Source organism: Vicia villosa, unplaced genomic scaffold (genome assembly GCF_029867415.1).
Source record: "Vicia villosa cultivar HV-30 ecotype Madison, WI unplaced genomic scaffold, Vvil1.0 ctg.001882F_1_1, whole genome shotgun sequence".
NCBI lineage: Eukaryota > Viridiplantae > Streptophyta > Magnoliopsida > Fabales > Fabaceae > Vicia > Vicia villosa.
The window spans coordinates 125692-148621 of record NW_026705762.1 but is presented as its reverse complement, the minus strand read 5'-3'; the positions used below and the strand labels follow the sequence as shown (position 1 = coordinate 148621).

Genomic DNA, 22930 nt, shown 5'->3' with positions numbered 1-22930 from the left:
TACGTTACGCAAGTTGGGTGCGAAACCACCATTTCCTAAAAAGTCATGGTTTAAGGGTTTTTTCTAAAGGTCCCTAGAGTTAACGATCCAAATTGAAAACATCATCGCTCAAGTAAATAACTTACTTAACCAAAGACACCTTCTCAAAGGACCTACTCTAGGCGGGGTATTAGTATCTCCCACTTGACACTACGTCAAGCAAGTTTAATACTAAACCACCATCTTATCTTATGTGTTTCTTGAGCTCGGGTGTAGAGCTTTGTCCATAAAGTGCCAATAATCAAGATATTCCAACCATACAATAAGAAATCAAATAATAAAGGAAATAAAAAAGAAAGTAAATAAAGCTAACAATTATACAAGAAAAAACTAAATTAGGGTTGACTCTCTAAGGTAGTCCCCAGCAGAGTCGCCACTTTCTGTAGCGGTAAAAATGTGACTCGACGCGTTTTCGCGCATTCGAAGTACAACAGAGTCGCCACCGAACTTTATTTATTCCAAGAAGGAAAGGGAAAATATCGATAAAACCCACAAATAAAAAAAAAAGAACGGATAAGATGGTCATCGCAACCATATTAGGGTTCGGGAGTCGGTTAAGCAAGGGGAAGGTATTAGCACCCCTCACCTCCATCGTACTCGATGGGACCCATTTAGTTATTCTTATGATTTATTGTTAGCTTATATCTTGCATTTATTTATTAGGTTAGAAAGAAGGAAGAAACAAAAAAGAAGTTTTTTTTTTTATTATGCTCGCCAAGACGTTTGTATCTTGTGCCTACGTATTCCCTAGTGCAATGGGAAAGTCAGAGCAATCGTAGTTCGGGCTAAAACGCCGAAATGTTTTGCTGATTGATTTTAGCGAGAGGTACTCGATCGCTTTCAAATGGAAATACTACACGCACATGGATATGATATCACTACAAGAATGGATAACTAAATCAAGATAAGACATGATTTTGGCCATCATCGCATTCGAGTGGAAGATGTTAGATCTTCACATGTGGAAGTATGTTCGTATTGAAATTGAATAAGTGTCTCGTTTTATGAAAAAAGAAGTGTTTTAGAATGTAAAAGGGTATGAATGAATTGAAGTTGTGTTTTAAAGAGAAAATCAAACATTTAAACAAAGGCTTAACGGCCATCGCATAAAATGCTTGAAAGAGGAAATTGTATAAGTACGTACAACCTCCTCGTAGGTGATGAAGATGATTTGATGAGTTGAAAGACATTTAATTGAATCCAAGTATTTAAACAAAAGCTTAACGGCCATCGCTTAAGATACTTGAAAGAGTGTTTGTTAAATTGATTTTTTATAAAGTCCTTAATGGAGTTTAAACATCCAAACAAAGGCTTAACGGCCATCGCTTAAATGTTTAAAGAACAAATTGTACAAGTACGTACAAACTCTTCTTTCCATTATAGATAAAATGATTTGTTTAAAAGAAGGTGTTTTTTTTTTGTAAAAAAAGGTGAATTAAATCGAGTTTGAAAGAGTCTTTAATGGAGTTTAAACATCCAAACAAAGGCTTAACGGCCATCGCTTAAATGCTTAAAGAACAACTTGTACAAGTACGTACAAACTCTTCTTTCCATTTGAAACTCAAAATTCGATTCGAGTAAAAGATATTTTTTAAATCATTTTGAAAAGTTTTTGATAAATTCTAAACATACATCTAAAGAATATTTTTGGTCTTTTTTATGAAAATAATAACTTTTAATAAAAAGGAAACTTTAAATCTAAAACAATTTTTCCACTACTTTGAGAATATTTGAGAAGGGAAAGATTAAAGTAAAAAGAGAACTAATAGGCCAGCGGGGGGTGCGCTTTATAAAATAGGTGATGTAAAGCAATAAGGGATTCGCTGGGTTTTATTATGAATGGCCCAAAAAATGAACCCAATCAGGTGAGGTGTAAATAAAGTGAACTGGGGTGATGCTGAAATCAGCTTCATTCGGGCTGCAGAACAAAACCCAAACGGATTAGGCAATGTAGAAAAAAAAAACATTAATTTGTCAAAATAAAAAAGGGAAGCATATTGGGCCAGGGTGCTAACCCGACCCAAACCGAATTGGGACCATTGTAACCCTAAGTCCTAAACGCAAAAAGAAAGGAAAGAGTTGCAGCTTCGTTCATCTCAATCTCACCCTCTCTCTCGCATCTCACTCTGCGAACACAACAACAAAATACTCCTCTCTCTCACAATTTGCTCTCGGTCTCGAATATCATATGCGAAATATAGCAACAACAACGATCTCTGTTCATGTTTCAAAGCAAAGATGCTCTCAAATTTCTCTCGCAGATCTCTCGGTTCAGACTCTCATTTGATCATATAAGCAATCGACAAGATTTATAAACAAATACCCTTCACCCCAAATAAACCCTAAACTCCATGGTTTCATTATAATCAGTATGTGTTATCACAAGATTACATCAAGAAATTAAAGGAGGGACGAACACAAACCGAATCTCGCAAAGAGAAATTGGAAAAGAAAATACAGGTACGAATAAACTTTCCTCTTCACTTCTTCTGCTCCGTCATCTTCGATCTGTGTAGCTTCTTCGCGATCTGAGTTTGTGTGTATGTGTTGTGCTTGTGAGTGTGTCGCGGTTTGAGTGAGTGAGTGAGAGGTTCGAGTGTTTGTGTTGGATTTGAGAGTTATGTTTTGAGGTGACTCGGTTGAGGGTGAGCTGCAAGGTTATTAGGCAGAGGTTTGGAGGTTCTGTATTGTGGGAGTGAGTATTGTATGGTGATGAGTGAAGATAAATGAAAGGTTGGGTCTGAGAGTGAAGGTTAAGGTTGAGTGTGGTGAGGATTTTCAGAGTTATTGTTGGTGATGGAGTGTTGTATTCGAGTGGTTTTTGAAGGAATTTGTGAGGTTACAGGTTGTGTGAGGTTTAGGTTAGAACAGGGTAAGAGACCGATTTACGTGTGTTGGTTGAAGGAACCGTGTTGTTGTGGTTTTGAGGGAGTATGGTTGTTGAAGAGGGTCGAGGATGTAGAGTTGGTTTCTGGCATCTGAGCAGAGTGAGGATGTTTCGGTTTGTTTGCAAGGTTGAAGGGTTGAAGTTAAGAATGTTTGAGAGAGTGAGTTGGTTTTCTCCGTCCATCCTCTGTTTCGGTCTTTGTTCTAACTTTTTATAGAGGAATTTGTGGGGTTTTGGGGGGAAAATTGGATGAGTTTGAACTATTGTGGTAACTGTTGTATTGCTTTCTCTTGCAGGTTTTTGTGTTGACATTTTAATGTTATTCTTGGCTTGTTTTGTGCAGATTTTGGAGTGTTGTCTTTGGCTTTGAAGGTGCAGAGGCATAATGTTCCAGAATTTTGGACAATAGCAGCAGGCTTAGAACGTGAAAGACAACAACCATTTACCTCTCTTTGTTTTTTCTTTTTGTTTGACTTGTAACAAAGCTAATAGAATGAAAAAATATAATTGGGCTTTACAAAAAGAAATTGCAAGTTGGGCCCAAAATAAAAATTCTAAACACATCAAACTTCTCTTTTTTATTTATTTATATTTTTTGACTAAAAAATTAAGACAGAATTAAAAATAAAATAAATCCTAATTAAACTAAATTAAACTAAAGATTAAAACGCGAAAAATACAAATGAACACGCTATATGTTTTTTTTGGTCGACTTAAATAAAAGTCTAATTTTTCAAAATATGCAAAGTGCGATGATTGGATGTTCATGAAATGCGAATGCGACATGACTATATAAAAAAGACTAGGTCAAAAATTGGGGTGCGACAGGTATTGCCAACGTGATTTCTAAATCGTGTTGGTTACAAAACCTTCTTCACCAGCTTTATTTTCTTATTTATAGAAAGCTACATTGGTGTATTAGGATAATATTAATGTCACATATCTCTCTGAAAATATTATTTAATATCAGCATACTAAATATATTGAGATGGATATTCACTTTGTTCGTGAAAAAGTTGTCTGTAGAAAAGTTCGAATCATGCATATCCAGATTGAAAATATATTTAGAAAGGGTCTTCCATTAGTTCTATTTGAGTATTTTTGGGATAGTCTCAATGTACATCAACCTCTAGGTTTAACTTTAGAGTGTATTAGAATAAATATAAATACATTGTATACTTAGCATATTCGGTAACATCCCTTTATATAATTAGTTTCCTTCCTTATAGTATAAAATATCTCTTGTAAATATTATATATAACAATAATGATCTGAATAAAAGAGACCCACAATCATATTATTTTAATATATTTAAATTAGTATAAACATATAAATATTTAATAAGTAATAAAAATTATGAAAGTAATATATCATATCAAAAATAATAAAAATTATTCATTACGGACACTCCAAATAAACCAGACAACAACATGATAAATTATAGCAAAAATAAATTAGTCTATTTTAGATTAAGACAAATTCCTTACCTTAAAATCATATTTATAGAACAAAGAGTCTTAACTTCTTAAGTGAATAATTGCTAAGTAACTTATGATAGAATTCAAGATTGACCCAACACAATGTGTGGCATAAGGTAACTAGTAAAATGATTTTTTTTTATCATCCATCATAATTAAAATATTTGATTTTTGGGAGAAAGTTTCAAGATCTTTTCACAAAAAATTAATTTTTGAATTAGTTAATTTTTTATTACTCTAATAAATAGAGCAAAGCATTTTTTCTAACTAATAACACAATGTTAAACAATTATTTTTTATTTAATTATAATTTATGTATTTAAACTACTCTCTAATTAACAAAGTAGTTCATTTTTTTCTAATTAAAATATCAATGTTTAACAATTTTTTTTACTCAATAAAAATTTATGAATTCGAGTTACTATTTTTTTTTTAAATTATTGATTTATTTATATTAATGCATAAATATAAATAAATGATGCCACCATCGGTTGAATTCTGAACCAATAAATTACACACATTTAACTCAATTAGCAATTAATACATATCAGCTGAGTTTTTTTTTTTTGTAAGCAAGTTGTATTGAAGAGAACAAAAGTTCACGGAACAAGAATACAAAAGACACAGTCGGGAGGAAAATTACCCACCAATTGAAACCTAACTTAAGAAAAAACAAAGGGTTTTTGTCGAACTCATAAAAGTTACAATTGGTACGAGGAATATTCCCTATAAAAGACCACCTCCAAGTGAGCGCTTTACAGCTCCACACAACATCGCGGGTATTCCACACCGAATTCCTAAAAATTATGCCATTCCTGTAAAGCCATAAACTCCAAACAATTGCCAACCAAATACACCTCACCTTTCCTTTACTAACTTTCTTGAATTTACAAAAAGGCAACCATCTCCAAAAATTCTCCTTAAAGTCCACCTCTTTATAATTAAACATTCCAATCCAAGAAGCCATTTCCTTCCAAACCTCATCCGCCTTACGGCATAACAAGAAGAGATGAACGGGGGATTATAAATTATCTTCGCAAAAAACACAACCAAGATTAGAGGTGGGAGATAAAATACCTTGAGTCGATAGCGAATCCTTTGTAGGAATCCTATACTTGAAACATCTCCAACCAAAGGCTTTGACTTTTAAAGGAATATCACCTTTCCATACTAGAGAAGTAACAAAATCAAAACGGTTCGGAGAACCGAATTTCAAGACACCGTTACACATAATGCTATAGCAAGAAGATACGGAAAAAGGATCATGCCCCAACGGACGCCAAATATTTGAGACAAATAATAATTTTCAAGAAATATTTGAGACATGATGGACTTTGGGAGGTGGTCTGTATATTATGTCGATCACACATGAAATTTAAGTTCTCAATCATATGATTTGAAATCCCGCTCTTTAATATCTATGAGTTGCTTTATGAATTTTTTAAACAACCATAAATAAATATTAATTACAACATAAACATTAAAATAATTACTATATTACAATGTGAGATTAAAAAAAAAATAATATATAATATTAAAAATCTGTTGTAATTTGTAATTATTAGTCTTCCAATTTATCAATAAGATATCGAGGGCGGACATCATCATTCATTATACAACCTTGTTCCTTGATCGACTAAGCTAAGTCGGACCCAGATGGATATGAAACATTGATTTAAAGAGATTTTTTTACTCTATCTTTAGGCCTATTTTGGAGAACTACTTACTAGTAACAAGAAACCACTCTCCAAATTAAGATAATTCGGATTCTCAATCCTAATGAAATTCTCTTGGACATGAAACTCTTTTTTTCTTCATTGGATATCAATCTCTAGAAAACACAATCAAAAATTAGTTCTTCAATCAGAAGCTTGAAAACTTTCAGTGAAGTTCCATCAAAATATTGCCTTATAAGGCGATAAAGATCCTTCTGTGAAGCTTCAACAAAATATTGTCTGATTAGACACTTTTTTTAACTGCAACATTACTTAGTTTTTTCCTCTTACTTTGTTACAATTATATTAAATGTGGACTCCGTTTCCTTTCATAGTGACTTGAGACTCATTATGTATTCAAATTACTCTTGATGAAATTGATTTTTTTTAGCATTTTGACAATCTATCCAATCAAGAGGCTCATTTATAATAGATCCTAAAGACCTTGAGATACAAAAGGACACATTTTTTGAAAGAACTATGACCAAAATGACGAATTCAAAGACAAATGAAAGAATCTTTAAAAGCAACAAATATGTTAGGCCCTTGAGAACATGTAGTTTAGTGAGCTTAAATCTTCTAAGCTTACATCCAGTCCCTAGGAGTCGTCTCGTATATGGATCATGCACACAAAACCTAAAGGAAGAAAAGGTAAGTTAATAACAAAGGTAACATATAATTGACCAGCATAGACAATATTGAAACTTAGTTTAGGACTGAGATATGTGTTCAGTAAGCTTAAATTAGTCAACGAGATATAAAATTTATTAGTTTAAGATACTTGTAAACGGTTTGAATAAAATGAGTAATGTTATTTTCAAATAAGGAAGAAATAATTGAGATAATTACCTTGAGGGTACTGGTTAGCATTTCCCATAATTCAAAAGCATTTAATGTTGACAGTTTATTCATTAAATGTAATTAAGAATATTATAATAAAATTTACTTTAATCGCACATGAAACAAAGAAATTTAATTACACTTAACTATTTTTGATAATACATAATAAAATTTACTTTGTTTTAAAACCTCCACAAAATAATCCCCGCCAAAATGACTGAAAAAAAAAGGTCTCACGCGGGCAAGAGAGCTATACAGGTCGTGCACCAGAGACTATGCCTTTTGTTTTGCTCTTATATATATATATATATATATATATATATATATATATATATATATATATATATATATATATATATATATATATATATATATATTTTGTTTCTTCTTTTTCTATATTATGTTTATGACCTATGACAATATGATAAAAAATTCTTTTTGAATGTCGACATAGTTAAGATGCTTAATTTTTTCTTGATGATTTTGAAATAGCTTGAATCTGCAATTGTCGATCAATACCATAACAAACTAAAATAGTATTCATTTATAGTAAATATGACAGTCAATACCGATTATTTAGGAAATGTAAAGGCTGCATGCTACTAGTAACTACAGCTAGTCTACAGTGTATGCAATGTTCTAGTATTTATTATATTCAAATATTATGTAGTACTTGTTATGTATCAACGACTATTGTAATAAGATGCAATGTTCTAGTATTTTTTATATTTAAATATTATTCAAACTAGCCGTTATTCAAACTAGCCGTTATTCAAACTAGCCTTATATATACTTTCATTCTTTTCTCACTCTTCTATCATTTTTCTATCACACTTCTATCATCATTCTCTCACTCTTCTATCATTTTTCTATCACCCTTCTCTCACTTTAATGGATTCAAACAATTCAAACAACCTTAACAAACTTTTTTAGGAGGGGATTGAAGAAGAACTTATGGACAACACAGATGAAGAACTATTGTTGTCAATGCTCGAGAAGGAACGTCAATCTAGAAGTTCATCAAGGCGAAAAATAAGATCACTGATAGATCGGAATCGTGAAGAAGGGCATATACGATTATTCAACGACTACTTCTCAGAAAATCCAGTATACACGGATGCCCAATTCCGTAGAAGGTTCAGAATGCATAGGCATTTGTTTATTCGAATTGTAGAAGCCCTTGAAAATCATGATGAATATTTTCAAATGAGGGTTGACGCAACTGGTAAAATGGGTCTTTCACCATTGCAAAAGTGAACTTATGCTATTCGTATGTTGGCATATGGATCTTCCGCTGACATTGTAGACGAATATGTTCGAATTGGTGAAAGCACTGCAATTGAGTGCTTTGAGAGATTTGTAAGGGACGTGAATGAGGTATTTGGGGCCGAGTATTTAAGAAGGCCTAATAATAATGATGTTGAATATCTTTTACAAATGAGGGAGTCACGTGGATTTCCACGCATGCTAGGTTCCATTGATTGTATGCATTAGGAATGGAAGAATTGTCCTGTTGCATGGAAAGGACAATTTTGCCGAGGTGATCCTGGTAAACCTACGATCATGCTTGAAGCAGTGGCATCACAAGACTTATGGATTTGGCATGCATTTTTTGGTATTGCAGGTTCAAATAATGACATTAATGTGCTAAATCAATCCAATGTGTTTAACGATATTTTGGAAGGACGTGCTGCTATTGTGCAATATACAATCAATGGGACTCCATATAACATGGGGTATTATTTAGCAGATGGTATATATCCTGAGTGAGCTACATTTGTCAAGACCATTTCAATGCCGCATGGAGAAAAGAGAAAACTATTTGCTCAACATCAAGAATCATCTAGAAAGGATGTGGAGCGGGCATTTGGAGTGCACCAATCTCGATTTGCAATTATACGTGGCCCAGTGCGTGCATGGCATATGGAAACCCTCAAGCATACCATATATGCTTGCATCATATTGCACAATATGATTGTTGAAGACGAACGACACACATATGGAGGTGATTTTGATTACTCTTATGATAATGTAGATGACACCTACTCTACAACGGAAACATTTAACGGTCCTCATCCGAATCTTGCAACAAAACTACAAAGAAGAGCAACTCTTCGTGAAAAACAAGTTCATCGCAAACTTCAAGCATATTTGGGAAAGTTTTGGACATGAGGATGATGTAAATTAAATTGGAGTAATTTTATTATGTTATTTATTTTTATTGTTTTTAATTATATGTCATGTATTTGAGATTAATTTTAATTATCATTTTAAATTTTATGTTTAATTATCATTTTAATTATATGTTGTTAATTTATTTTATATATTAATTTAAATTTAAATAATTTAAATAATTATTTTAAATTAAATAAAATTAAATATGAATAAAATATTAATATATATATATTAAAATTGTGGGACCCTATATGGGTTCTTTAGAATTGCACCATTGAAGTGAAAATTAAGTGAGTTGCTTTAAGATGATGTGGCTTAATGGGTCCCACAAAAAACCGAAAAATGAATTGCACCATTGGAGATGCTCTTATAAGGCGATAAAGATTCTTTTGTGAAGCTCCAACAAAATATTGTCTGATCAGATACTTTTTTGTAACTGTCACATTACTTAGTTTTTTCCTTCTACTTTGTTACAATGATATTAAATGTGGACTCCGCTTCCTTTCACAGTGACTTGAGGCTCATTATGTATTCAAATTACTCTTAATGAAATTGATTTTTTTAGCATTTTGACAATCGATCCAATCAAGAGGCTCATTTATAATAGATCCTCAAGACCTTGAGATACAAGAGGACACATTTTTTGAAAGAACTATGACCAAGACGACGATTTCAAAGACGAATGAAAAAATCTTTGGAAGCAACAAATATGTTAGGCCCTTGAGAACATGTAGTTTAGTGAGCTCAAATCTTCTGAGCTTACATCCAGTCCCTAGGAGTCGTCTCGTCTATGGATCATGCACACAAAATCTAAAGGAAGAAAAGACAAGTTAATAACAAAGGTAACATAATTGACCACCATAGACAATATTGAAACTTAGTTTAGGACTGAGATATGTGTTCAGCAAGCTTAAATTAGTCAACGAGATATAAAATTTATTAGTTTAAGATACTTGTAAACGGTTTGAATAAAATGAGTAATGTTATTTAAAAATAAGGAAGAAATAATTAAGAATATTATAATAAAATTTACTTTAATCGCACATGAAACAAAGAAATTTAATTACACTTAACTATTTTTGATAATACATAATAAAATTTACCATGTTTTAAAACCTCCACAAAATAATCCCCGCCAAAATGACTGAAAAACAAAAAAAAAGTCTCACGCGACGAAAGACCTAAACAGGTCGCGCACCATAGACTATGCTATTTGTTTTGCTCCTTTTCTTTTGATTGGAGTTTTGATTTGGTCCCTCTTATATATATTTTGGTTCTTATTTTTCTATATTATATTTATGACCTATGGCAATATGATAAAAATCTTTTTGGACGTCGACATAGTTAAGATGCTTAATTTTTTCTTGATGATTTTGAAATGGCCTGAATCTGCAATTGCCGATCAAAACCATGACAAACTAAAATAGTATTAATCTATAGTAAATGTGACAGTCAAAACCGATTATTTAGGAAATATAAAGGCTGCATGCTACTAGTAACTACAGCTAGCCTACAGTGTATGATGAGGTAAGGTACCATAAACTTGTACTCTGTACAGTCTGAATTTTCACATCATACGAATAAAGCGTCCCTCCTAATCTATACAGAGCCATGCAGCTTTAATACAGTATAACAACTTGCCCATGACGTACCAATATGTATAACATTCTACATACACCTTCTTCCCTTTGCAACTAGCAATCTAATTATCATAAATCACACCGCATAAAAATATACTTACTTGAATTTCAATAATTCATAATAAATAAAAGATTAAATATATTTGTAGTCTTCTTAAATTTTTTTTTTTTAAAAAAAATTTCTTCAAAAAAATAATTTTCATAAAATTTTCACTCACATTTTTCTCTATCCTGCAACTTAGCGATGAAATTAGCGACAACTTTAACAATTGTTTACTAATTAACGAATGAATTAAAGACGGTTTGGTTTTAGCGACTGTTTTAACAGGAGAGAACAAAATTATAGATGAAATTTAAAAAAAAACCATTATTCAAATTTTTTTATAAAGATTAAAATTGAATTTAAATTATTTATAATATATATATATATATATATATATATATATATATATATATATATATATATATATATATATATATATATATATATATATATATATATATATATAACTCATAAATAAATGTTGCAGTTAGTTAAAGAGACTTCAAATTTTTAAAAACTTTATATAATTTAACCATAATCTAATTATGATAAAATAAATAAAATTTTACATACCTATAATTTAACCAAGTAATAGACTATAATAAAAATTTTAACATTAAGTCGGTTTTGTACATCTTCAAAGACGGCAATATGCAATACGTAAACATTATTAGTTGTTTATAAATTGGTTTAGTGGCATTGGCAGTGGCCCACACAGGCTTTTGATAGAGACACTGTTTTTTGTTAGTTTGTGAGCAGACAAAAGCAGAGAAGCTTCTTATCCTCTCCTTCTAGGTTTTCACACAATACATTACACATAGAATCTCTTCTAAAGCCAAAGTATTATATATATTCACTTTTACACTTTAGCCCCTCATTCTCCACTACAATATTACCCTTTACCCCTTCATTACTATACTAATATATTATATACATAAAATTCAAGGGCAAATTAATTAATTAATCTCAACAGTGGCCTATTTAGTTCCATCTTACACAAGCTCTTTTAGTTCATATCTCTATCAAACTCTTTCTCTTTCTCTCTCTCTTCTTCTTTCTCTTTCTAATATTCATCAAAAGTAATGGCTCCAATGTCTCTACCACCTGGTTTCAGGTTCCACCCTACAGATGAAGAACTTGTTGCTTACTATTTAGAGAGAAAAATTACAGGTAGAATCATTGAGCTTGACATCATTGCAGAAGTTGATCTCTACAAATGTGAACCATGGGATTTGCCAGGTACATTTCATACAACAATAGTATACCTAATCATCTCATGAATTTACTGACACTTCTGAAATAAGGTGTATCCGTGTCAGTATCGGTATCTAAAACCGTCGCATACACACATATGATTACTGTTGATGTGTCTGTCGTGTTTCTGGTGTCTGTGCTTCATAGTTATATATATTTTTATTTATATAACTCATTTGTTCATAGATTGGTTTATATGATATGGTTGAATTTAAATATGCAGAAAAGTCATTTCTTCCAAGCAAGGATATGGAATGGTATTTTTACAGTCCAAGGGACAGAAAGTATCCAAATGGGTCAAGAACAAATAGAGCAACAAGAGGTGGTTATTGGAAAGCAACAGGAAAAGATAGAGCAGTGAATTCCCAAAAGAGACAAGTTGGAATGAAGAAGACACTTGTTTATTACAAAGGTAGAGCACCTCATGGAATTAGAACCAACTGGGTTATGCATGAATATCGTCTTAATGAATCATACCCTGGTGCTTCTATCTCTTCTTTGAAGGTACATATATATTACAAACCCTAAAATTTTATCGGTCTGATAAAGATTTTTTCGATTTCGGTCGTTATAGATATTACGATACTGATAGTGATCGTCACGGTGTAAATTAACTGCAATTTATTCTTTATCATAAAAATGATGAAAAACAGTATCAATATCAGCATCTTTTAATACTGTTTTGTCGCGCTGTTTTTACAGACATTTCTAAAACCTTGCCTAAAAGGCCAAAAACATGTCGAGTTTGAAACAAATAATTAAACCATTGTTTTTTAATGTAACTAATCTTATCAATTATATGTAATATTTATAACTTTTTAATTAATTATGATTGAATTTTTTTTACTATGATATGACGATTATGATTAATTGACTGTATAAACAATATTTTTTTTTTCAGGATTCATATTCGTTGTGTCGAATTTTCAAGAAGACAATTCAAATTCCGACAAAACCTAATGAAGAAGAACAAGCTGAAGATACAAAGAAGGAAATAATGGTGCAAGGGGAAGACTCAAGTGGAACTGAGATAATCGAAACTATGGATGAAAAAGTTATTAATAATAATAATAATAATGAATATCCAAAATTTCCATGTGACGCTTCATCTTCTGATGTCACTCAAGGAACATGCACACCAACAGAAACATGCAATAACAACAATATAACAGATGATTTTCATGCACAATTTGCTTGTGATGAAGCAAATAGCTCAACTATTTCTTATCCTATTGGAAACTTATTTCAGGTAAAATTATTTTAATTTTTCATTTAATTTAATACTTGAATAATTTTATAAACTTTATGATTTTTCTTTTGTTTGTTTGTATTTTGTAGTACTATAGTATTCTTTAATTCACGTAGATGTGTCATGAATCTATTAGATTGATAGGACATATATGAAAAAGCAAAGGTGGGGTCATAGGTTGATCATTATTATATTGATCTGTAAATTGGTATATTTACTTTTTCTTTTTCTCCATGTTTGTAGCATTTATGCTCATGATTACTTCCTTTGTCTTCTCTATGCATTTCCAACCATATTCTCTTTTTTATTTATCAAATTAATTTCTTCAATTTCACTCCTCAAATAATACATAAAATAACTAGAATTTACATCACTTCTTGCTCTTACTTTGCACATTTGCATCAAAATAATTTTATAAGTAAATTTTTGTGATCTTATATAGTGGTCCATACACAAGGTTTTAATAGTCGGTTTCGTAAATTTTTTTGCAATTTTGGTCGATAAAAATGTTGTGATACTGATTGGGATCATTTTATTGTAAATTAACCATAATTCGTTATTTTTTATAAAAATTGTGAATAACGACATTCAGATAAGTACTTTCTAATATTATTTTGTCGCGACTGTTTTTACATATTATATTATTTTTTAAAACCTTGGGCCCACATAGAATATTTTAGAGTTTTTCTTTTGATCTTAAAGTGATGAAAGTTGGAAGTATGATGAAGCTCTCAATCTTTTTATAAAGACATCACTTTTAAAATTCACTTGGACTCACTACTCCAATTTAGCTTTTCTTCACCATTCCCTATAATTTCTTTTGACTGACTATATACTCAAAACGTTTTCCAAAGTAAAGATCTCTTTACTCCTATTTTTTTTCACGGTTTGTTAGGTTTTAAGGACTAAAGCATTATACATCTTTACCTTTAATCACATTCTTTTTTATCAATAATGTTTTCAACATTTTCAATCTTTGCAAAAGCTATAGTAATGTTACTAACTATTTCAACTATCTTTACAATTTTTGTTGAATTCATGCGAGCAATATATGCATTTGATTGGGGACTTCAACATATTCAAATTTTCTCTTACACCCTTATATCAAGTACACCGCTTTTTAATCTTTATCTTTTAAACCTAAAGTCTCTATAATAGTAATAACCCTACTTTTTTTTTCCACTTGCACTACTCCATTTAGCTCCAACTTATTAGGCATGAGTTATACATGCATGTTAGGTTTTAAAAAAACCGTCTGTTACCACGAAAACCACCGCGACAAAATAGTATTAGAGAAATGTCGACATTGATATTAGTATTCACCATTTTTATATTGAAAAAAAATTATGATATACCGCAGCAACTGTAATCAGTATCACAAAATCTGTATCTATCCACTTATTAGGCATAAGTTTGTAGTCTTTTGCTGTGAAAACGACTGCGAAAAAACAGTATCAAAAGGTGTCGATACTGATACTGATATTCACCATTTTTATAATAAAAAATAAATTGTGATAAATCCAATCGAGACGACCTCAATAAGTATCACAAGCATCTACCGATCACAATCGTGAAATCATTTACGCGATCGCGACCGATATTTAAAACCTTATTTCTCTTTTTAGGGTGCATGATTGATATGTAGTAACTAATATATTTGTTTTGTGATGATGCAGGATATAGAAATACCTATGTATGGTGGCTTCCATAATCAATTTCCCCAAACACCTTTTATGATGGAAGATTTTCCACAAATGGAGACAAAATCAATATTGAAGCCAGATATGAGTGAAAACTGCTTTCTATATGACAAATACATAGACTGTATGAATGGAACACTAGAAGAAATCATTTCCTTGTGTTCCTCTCAAGATCATTCTGTGGCTTTTCCAATGCTATAGAATGAATATTATACTAACACAAAATGCATGACTCAAACTATATAGTATATCATATCACTTAATATTCATTGACAAAGAGAGAAACTTGTGTTGGCTAAAATAATTAACCACACAAATGGGGAATTTTTTTGTTTTTGTTCTTTTGCAGCCGCATAGTAGAGGCTACACATATGGTGTAATGGATAGATAGTAGGATATGCTAGCCAAGGAGGCTAGTTGGGATATTTTTATTTGTTTGTGTTTTTTTTTTTCTTTTTTCATAGGTTTTTTTTTTAAGTATATTTAGTAGAATATTACATAATCTTGTATGTTGGTGTTCCACTGTTTTGTATGCTATGGAAGCAAATGGATATGGGGAGAATTTATTTACAATTGTTCAAATGTTTTATATAATATTATTTTTCCATTTTCAAACAAGAAAATCAGTACACATTGCCCAAGTCTTATTCATTACACCTAATGTCAAACCAAAGGAAGCCAGGAAATAGAATAGTGAATACATATGAAACAATTGAGAAGCACCAAAGAATTATATATACTATACTGAAAAGGAGAAACCACATTGTAAGTGGAGTAAGTCATAATTCTTGGGAGAAGTTTAACCAATTATGTCATGAACTAGAATAGAGAAGACTAGTCCGATAATAGAAGATCATCATAGAATGTTTCGAAGCGAATGAGATGGTTCTCTATTGAATAGAGAAGATACTTGCAAAATATATTAGCATTTTGATGTTCAAGTCAGTATGATATTGAGGTGAAATTTTATAAGTGTGGGTTGAATCGTATTTGAGCATGTATATTGTTTTGAGTAATGACATCGATAGTTGGATGGCTCCTTTGAAGTTCCAGCGTAATGTGGCTTTTGGACCTAGTTGTTTCCCCACCTATAAAGCATAAACATGTAATTTCTTCACACTTATCAAATTATGTCTACTTCGTGTTCTTCAAAGAAACTTTTGCTTGCTTTATATTCATATAAACTGTTACTTCCTTATGTCTCATTTGGTTGATGCTTCCATATTCAGGGTGATCGTTTGATGCAATACTTCTCTAATTGATCTCTTATGTCAAAACTACATTAAACCTAAGTTCTTTTCATTTTTCTCTCTTTTCACTTCTAATATTTTATTTGAGTTTGAAACCCCATAAACCCTTTTGTAGTAATCCCTCTTTTAGACCCTAACGATGCAACTTCTACCACTAAACCAAAAGCGAACAATCCCAAAGATTGAGAATTTTATTCCACTAGTATAGCCTACGATTTAGTTTTATAAGGTTGAGGTACTAAACCAATTAAAGGTTGTCCCTTCTTAACTGTATCTGTCCAGTTAGGCGTATGTGGAATCTTTTCAACCAAGGTGTGAATAATAGACGAGCTATCCAACTCTTAATGCTGACCATTTTCTTTAATTTATCCATGTTTTGAGGAAATGTTCTGACCCAACCAACATCAAAGTCTGGTTTCTCTATCTAGTTAGGCGTATATTGGAAATCTTCATGCGTTGACTCTGTGTCTTTGACATCTGTAACTTTTAGAGCAAGATTTATCTTCTTTTTATTGTGTCCTTCGTCCTCATCTAACATTTTTAGTTTTATTTCATGTTCCTGCAACTTTTCAAATAAGGTAGCCAAATCCATAGATTTTTTTTTTTAAATATGTAAGTCGCAGCGACTTTATATTGTCTATTGTGGATTAAGCATCTAAGGACAATGATAACCTAATCTTCATTTTGAAAAAGTTTACATAAAGTTCACATATGATTCACAATGTGAATACAACATTTTGCAATGTCCTAAATGTTTTCCTCAAGTTTCATTCTAAATAATTCATACTCATGGATCAATGTGTTCATCCTAGCCCTTTTTACCTTAGCTTTAAAACTACATTGCACTTTTTATTTTCTTGTTTGGTTCAAATTTCTTGATCTTTGTTTTCCATAATACCATTATTTTGACGTGTGGGAACAAAATGACCATTTTTCCCGGCCTTTCAAAATATCATAATACATCCCCTCTATGAAGATTCTCATCTTCTTTTTCCATAAAGCACGTTATTCTTCATTAAATGATAGGAGTTTATTTAGTGAATTGTTTGAAGTCATTCCTACCTACTAGGACAATAAGTCTTATAACTAAATTTATGCTATAATTGCACTTGTTGACTAAGTGACTCCAAACATAAGAGGGGATAAACTGTGATATTCAAAATTCGTGATTAATTTGTAAAATATTTTAGTTTTTGAAAACATTTATGTTAGAGGATAAAATCAAGATAGAAGAAGGATGGTGGTGAAAAGAGATACATAGAAAAAATAAATTAATCAATGGAATATAAGGAGAGAAGAGTTAGATAAAGTGCATCATAGATTTATACGCGCTAAAGAACCCTCATCTAAGTTTTTTTTTCCAGGTTTCGTTTGCAACCTTTAAGTCATTTACACAAACAATTCACAAGATAATCACAATCTTGAATAAGGAAAATTAATCACATCACTAATTACAATATAACATTCACTAGGAATTTTCAATATTTTAGAACTACAAAAAATTCTTGTGAAAAAGAAAATTCAAAAACCAAGAAAGTAGAAGAAGGGTATAGATTACTCTGATAAATCAACATAAGCATAAAACAAAAAGTAATATCCTAGATGGAGAAGACATCTTTAGGTGAGGTCTCTGGTTGGATAGTCACAACCATCCTAATAGTTCTGTTAATAGGAGTTGCCTCCCTTGGAGAAGGTGGTACCTCTATCTCTCCATTCAAATGTTGGTCATTTGCAAGGTCATTTTCTTCCATCAGACAACCATCCATTACCACTTTGAAGTTATCTAACTCGCCAAGGTCAAGCTCGAGGTACATATAACATACTTGTTCCTTTGTTTTCTCAAACCCATGGTCCCTAGATAGGAGACCATCTATACGAGCCTCCTCAAGGTTCACCTTGAGGCCACTTAGTTCAGCTCTAACTTTGCAAGTTTTGTAATTTGGTTTTGAATGTTAGCCTCAATGGTTTTCCTTTCCTCCAACATTTTGTGTTTCCCCCACATGACCTTTTCAAAGGTGATCTTCACCGTGGAACCTTGTTTATAAGGTGATATGCTTTTAGTAAGGATAACAACTTTTGATGATGACAACTAATGACAAGTCAAGTAAAAGTGATTAAGTAGATATAAATGCAAACCTAAGTATTAGTATTTGATGGACTTGACTATCTGCTGATGGCAATCAAATGGAATACAACTCATGCCTCATCTCAAGTGAAATTAAGCAAGTGTTTACAAAATAAAGTAGCTGACAAAGTTTTTAAATGCAAGAAAACCCTATCTTAATAAGTTTGGGTGAATACTTTGTAAAGCATAATGGCGTTCTCGTAAAAGTGCACGGCTAAATCACACACAAACTAAACATATTTTCAAACTTATTTTTCTCAAGAAAACAACTTCAAAATATGTTTTGAAGTTGTGTCAGATGAACTGGGAGCTTTCAGAATAGCTATGGGCAAAATTTTGTCTTTGCTAATCGATTGACACATTGATCTAATCGATTAGCTCAATTCAAAATCGAGTCCTAAATGATTAGGAAAACATCTTAATGATGTGCAATTACTAGATATCTATTATTTCCTTTTTTGAACTTATAAACGATTATTTTTGAAGTAACTAATCGATTGACATTAGATGTTAATCGATTAACTTATATTAAAATGCATTAAAACTAGTTTTTTTGAGCCAACCTCTAGCCTTTAAATAGAGGCCCCTTCCCTCATCTCAACTCATCCATAATCGTGTTTTGACACTTCTCACTCTCATTCTCTCTCTATCTCTCTCTATCTCTCTCTAAAGTTTTCTTATACTTTCTCTCACTAACATTTTAACTGAAGTGCTTCTTCGAGAAAGTTCATTTTTGAGTGAGGATTAGTTGTAATTCTGGAAGCATAGAATTGTAAAATTTATAAAGGTAATTTTTGTTTACACCTTGGTTGAATATTATCCATTTAGGGATTGTTAGGTTTAGAAGCTAAACCATTTAAAGCTTTTGGTTTGCGGATTGTATGATTAAGACCTTGTTTTGGTTCGAGATCAACCCGTGGTAAAATCTCTCAGGTTCTTGGTTAGCCCGTGGTAAAACCAAGGTCAAGTTAAAGCTTATCCCGGTATTAAAATCTTGGATAAAGTTAGAGATTAACCTGATATTAAAACCTCTCAGGTTATTAGTGTTAATGCCTTGATTTATGTGATTGGCATTTATGTTTGGCTAAAACATAGTAGCAACAATATGTAATAGGATCTATAGAACTTGCAAATATAAATATGAACAAAACAGGTACAACAACAAGATGTTCTATGGAATGTTAAGACATGCACTGTGACATTGCGCCTGCTAAGCTGATATATGAAGATTCTAGATGCAATCAACAGATGCAGAATATTCTAATGGAATATTATGCAATCCTATGTGGCGCAGATTTAAAGGTCAAAAGAATCAAGTCAGAATATTGAAGATTATATAGTTTCTAATCATGGAGACAATTTAGGAAACTTATGATTAAAGACCTTTCTTTTAGCAGAAGATTTCTGCTGATTTGTAACAGCAAATAAAGCTGTGATTGTAGGCCCAAGTCCAGTTGGGAATAGGTTATAAATAGAAATCTTTGTAACCTAGTTTTGTGAGGCAATCCGTGTATTAAAAAAATGTAGTCTTTAGGGTTTGTCAAGGTAGACCACCCGAGTTATGGGATGGCTGCCATGTTCTCACTCGAAACCTGTAGGTAAGAGTTGAGTGTTTTGTTTCTTGATTGAAGTTTTTAAGCAAGATCAAGTAAGTTTTTCCTGTTGTTGTTTAAATAGCTGTTACAGGGTTGTAATAGTTAGGTATCACTAGGGAGTGAGCAGAGGTTCTCTTGTCTTAGATGGAGTTCTAAGATAAAGGTTACATTGGGTAGTGACTAGGTAAACCAGAGGTTTTTTATCTGTAAACCAGAGGTTGTTTACATAAAATAGTACTACTGATAGTGGAATCTTCTTCCTGGCTTGGTAGCCCCCAGAGTAGGTAGTTAGACCGAACTGGGTTAACAATTCTGTTGTGATTTGATTGCCTTCCTGCACTGTTATTTGTATTCCTACCTTGTCTGTTTCAGAATGTCAGATCAGATGTCAAGACATCCTTATATGACATCTGAGTCTATTGTAACCAGAATTTCAATTAGTTAGCCCATGATAAAACCAATGTTTAAGGTTTGTGAGCTCAGTCCGTGATAAAAGCTTGCAAAGTTTATTTAGAAGCTTGAAGACTAATCCCTCCAAGATTCTAGTGGAAAAAAGACTAACAATTTTAATCTACTACGTAGAAAGGAGACTAACTGCTTCGATCTTCCGATTTGAAAAAAAGACTCAACTGCTTAATTCCTAGTCTTATTATTTGGTTGGAAGTCAATCGTTTTCCTTGTATAAGGGGGTTCGTGAGTAATACCTACTAAAAATTCTCAACTTTAATTGGATACTCTCAAGATCAATTATTAGGGACAGGAGTAGGTCTTTTTGTTTTGACTGGACCTCTATAATTCTCGGTATTATCTCTTTTCTCTAATTTCTTTACATTCAACAATTTATTTTCTGTTTCTTAATATTTACAAATTTTCAAAAATATTTTTTAACTCTGATTTTAATTAGAATTTTTTTTCAAAACAATATTTATTTGAGCCACACAATTCACTCCCTTTTATGTGTGAAGTCACATCTCCAAAAAGTGACATCATAGTCTAATTCTTGTTTAAGGACTAATCATCTCAGGAGGAAGATGACTTCCGACAAGAGATCTTTTCTAAACACACCATTTCTTTTCAATAATAGTAGGTTTGATATTTGGCAAGCTAGGTTTATAAATTTTCTCCAAAGTATAAATAATGAATTGTGGGAAACAATAGTCAATGGTCCGTTTATCCCAACACATCAATTAAATGAAGAAGTAGTAGATAAACCATATTCCCTTTGGATTGAAGAGGAAAAGAAAAAGTTTGAGATACATTTTAGGGTTAAATATGCCAGGGGTCCCTATAAATACGCGACCCTGCATTTTTAGTCCCTATAAAATTTTTCTTCGATGAATGGTCCTTTTAAAATTTTTATGCATGCATTTTTAGTCCCTGCTATTTTCTAAAATTTTAAAAACTAGTTAATCACACTTTAATTTTTAAACTTTTGAATATTTTTTTTATACATGTTTAGAATACAGTAAAATATTTATTTACCAAATTTTATAATTTTTTAAAAAGCGAAGAATTAAATATGAATTTTTCAAATTTAAAAAAATAATGATAAAAGTAATGAAAAACTCAACTTAAAAAACAAATTTTGAGTTCCTTTTTTTTTCAAGAAACTTTTTAGGACGTTCTAAACATGTATGCAAAAGAATCATTTAAAAATACACATTGGTTTTACAGTAGGGACTAAAATTACGTGCATAATAATTTTGTAGGGACCAAAACATGTCATTTGCTTTTATTGGGACAAAAAACAAAATTTGCTATTTTATAGGGATTAAAAACATATTTAACCCTAGATTTTAAAACCAGAAACTTTTTAATATTGTCCTTAGAGGGTAGTAAACTTTATTATGTTCATCGTTGTAAAACCACCAAGGAAATGTGGGATACTCTTGAAATGATAATTGGAGTTTCTCCAAGTATCGAACAAGAGAAGATGAACACACGAGAAGAAAAAGATGAAGATACCAATCATGGATTTTTTTCAAACTTTAGAAATATTGGAAATTGTATCACTAACAAATAGAATAGGCAAAACAGAAAAGGCCTATTTCTCCAAGGTTTGCTATCCAGATGGACCTTTAGAAGGCTTATGATACAATTGAATGGGGGGCCCTTGAAGGTATTATGAGAGAACTGAGTTTTCCACGTAGATACATTGACTAGATCAAGACCTGCATCACCACAGTCTCTTATCAATATGCTATCCATGGGTAGAAAAGTGCAATTGTGAAACCTAAGAGAGAGATTAGATAAGGGGACCCGATATCATCCCTCTTGTTTGTTCTCATTATGGAGTATTTACAAAGAAGTTTAAAGAAGATCTATAGGCAACCAAAATTCAAATTCCACCCTAAATGTGAAAAACTGGATATCATTGACATATCATTTACAGATGACTTAATCCTATTCAGTAGAGGAGATCCTGAATCTGTACAGGTCATCATGGAAGAATTCCATAGGTTTTCTACTACAATAGGGCTTAGGGTAAATCCTCAAAAATGCAAGATGAACTTTGGAGGAACCCTTGACCATGAACAATAAAAATTATTGATACTACTGGCTTTGCTGTGGGAATTTTACCTTTTAGGTACTTGGGAGTACCCCTCTCAAGTAGGAGGCTATCTGTGATGCAGTGCCAACCTCTTACTGAGAGGATTGTGAAGAGAATCCAACACTGGATTGCCAAGCTCCTGAGCTATGCAGAAAGGTGTCTGCTTATCAAGAGTGTCCTCTTCTCCATCACAACCTACTAGATGCAAGTGTTCCCTTTGCCCAAGAAGTTTATTCAACACATTGAAGGACTTTGTAGGAATTTCTTGTGGAGTGGGAAAGAGGAGAGGAGCTACAAAGCCCCTTTGGCCTGGGAAAAGCTATGTAAACCAAAAAATTCTAGAGGACTTAATATCAAAGATTTGCTGCATTGGAACATACCTACACTTG

The 22930-nt window shown here is 31.9% G+C and overlaps 3 protein-coding genes across 3 annotated transcripts; all 3 read left to right on the top strand.

The window, feature by feature from the left end:
• Positions 1 to 7913: 7913 nt before the first annotated feature.
• Positions 7914 to 8729, top strand: LOC131636983 (uncharacterized). Its single transcript, XM_058907555.1, has 3 exons — positions 7914 to 8184; positions 8266 to 8336; positions 8454 to 8729. Exons 1-3 carry the CDS (start codon positions 7914 to 7916, stop codon positions 8727 to 8729), a joined length of 618 nt encoding a protein of 205 aa, XP_058763538.1.
• A 24-nt stretch (positions 8730 to 8753) lies between these two features.
• Positions 8754 to 9131, top strand: LOC131636982 (uncharacterized). The gene has a single exon (XM_058907554.1). The coding sequence runs from the start codon at positions 8754 to 8756 to the stop codon at positions 9129 to 9131; it is 378 nt and encodes a 125-aa protein (XP_058763537.1).
• A 2721-nt stretch (positions 9132 to 11852) lies between these two features.
• On the top strand, positions 11853 to 15574 carry LOC131636981 (NAC domain-containing protein 86-like). Its single transcript, XM_058907553.1, has 4 exons — positions 11853 to 12056; positions 12295 to 12575; positions 12973 to 13320; positions 14997 to 15574. Exons 1-4 carry the CDS (start codon positions 11900 to 11902, stop codon positions 15219 to 15221), a joined length of 1011 nt encoding a protein of 336 aa, XP_058763536.1. The 5' UTR covers positions 11853 to 11899; the 3' UTR covers positions 15222 to 15574.
• Positions 15575 to 22930: the final 7356 nt, after the last annotated feature.

What these genes read in the sequence shown, in the direction of transcription:
- LOC131636983 (XM_058907555.1), top strand. Translation starts at nt 7,914, where the DNA reads ATGGACAACACAGATGAAGAACTATTGTTGTCAATGCTCGAGAAGGAA. An exon ending in AATGAGGGTTGACGCAACTG is followed by an intron (nt 8,185 to 8,265) that starts GTAAAATGGGTC and finishes CTGACATTGTAG; the next exon opens with ACGAATATGTTCGAATTGGT. An exon ending in TTGTAAGGGACGTGAATGAG is followed by an intron (nt 8,337 to 8,453) that starts GTATTTGGGGCC and finishes TGTATGCATTAG; the next exon opens with GAATGGAAGAATTGTCCTGT.
- LOC131636982 (XM_058907554.1), top strand. Translation starts at nt 8,754, where the DNA reads ATGCCGCATGGAGAAAAGAGAAAACTATTTGCTCAACATCAAGAATCA.
- LOC131636981 (XM_058907553.1), top strand. Translation starts at nt 11,900, where the DNA reads ATGGCTCCAATGTCTCTACCACCTGGTTTCAGGTTCCACCCTACAGAT. An exon ending in TGAACCATGGGATTTGCCAG is followed by an intron (nt 12,057 to 12,294) that starts GTACATTTCATA and finishes TTAAATATGCAG; the next exon opens with AAAAGTCATTTCTTCCAAGC. An exon ending in CTTCTATCTCTTCTTTGAAG is followed by an intron (nt 12,576 to 12,972) that starts GTACATATATAT and finishes TTTTTTTTTCAG; the next exon opens with GATTCATATTCGTTGTGTCG.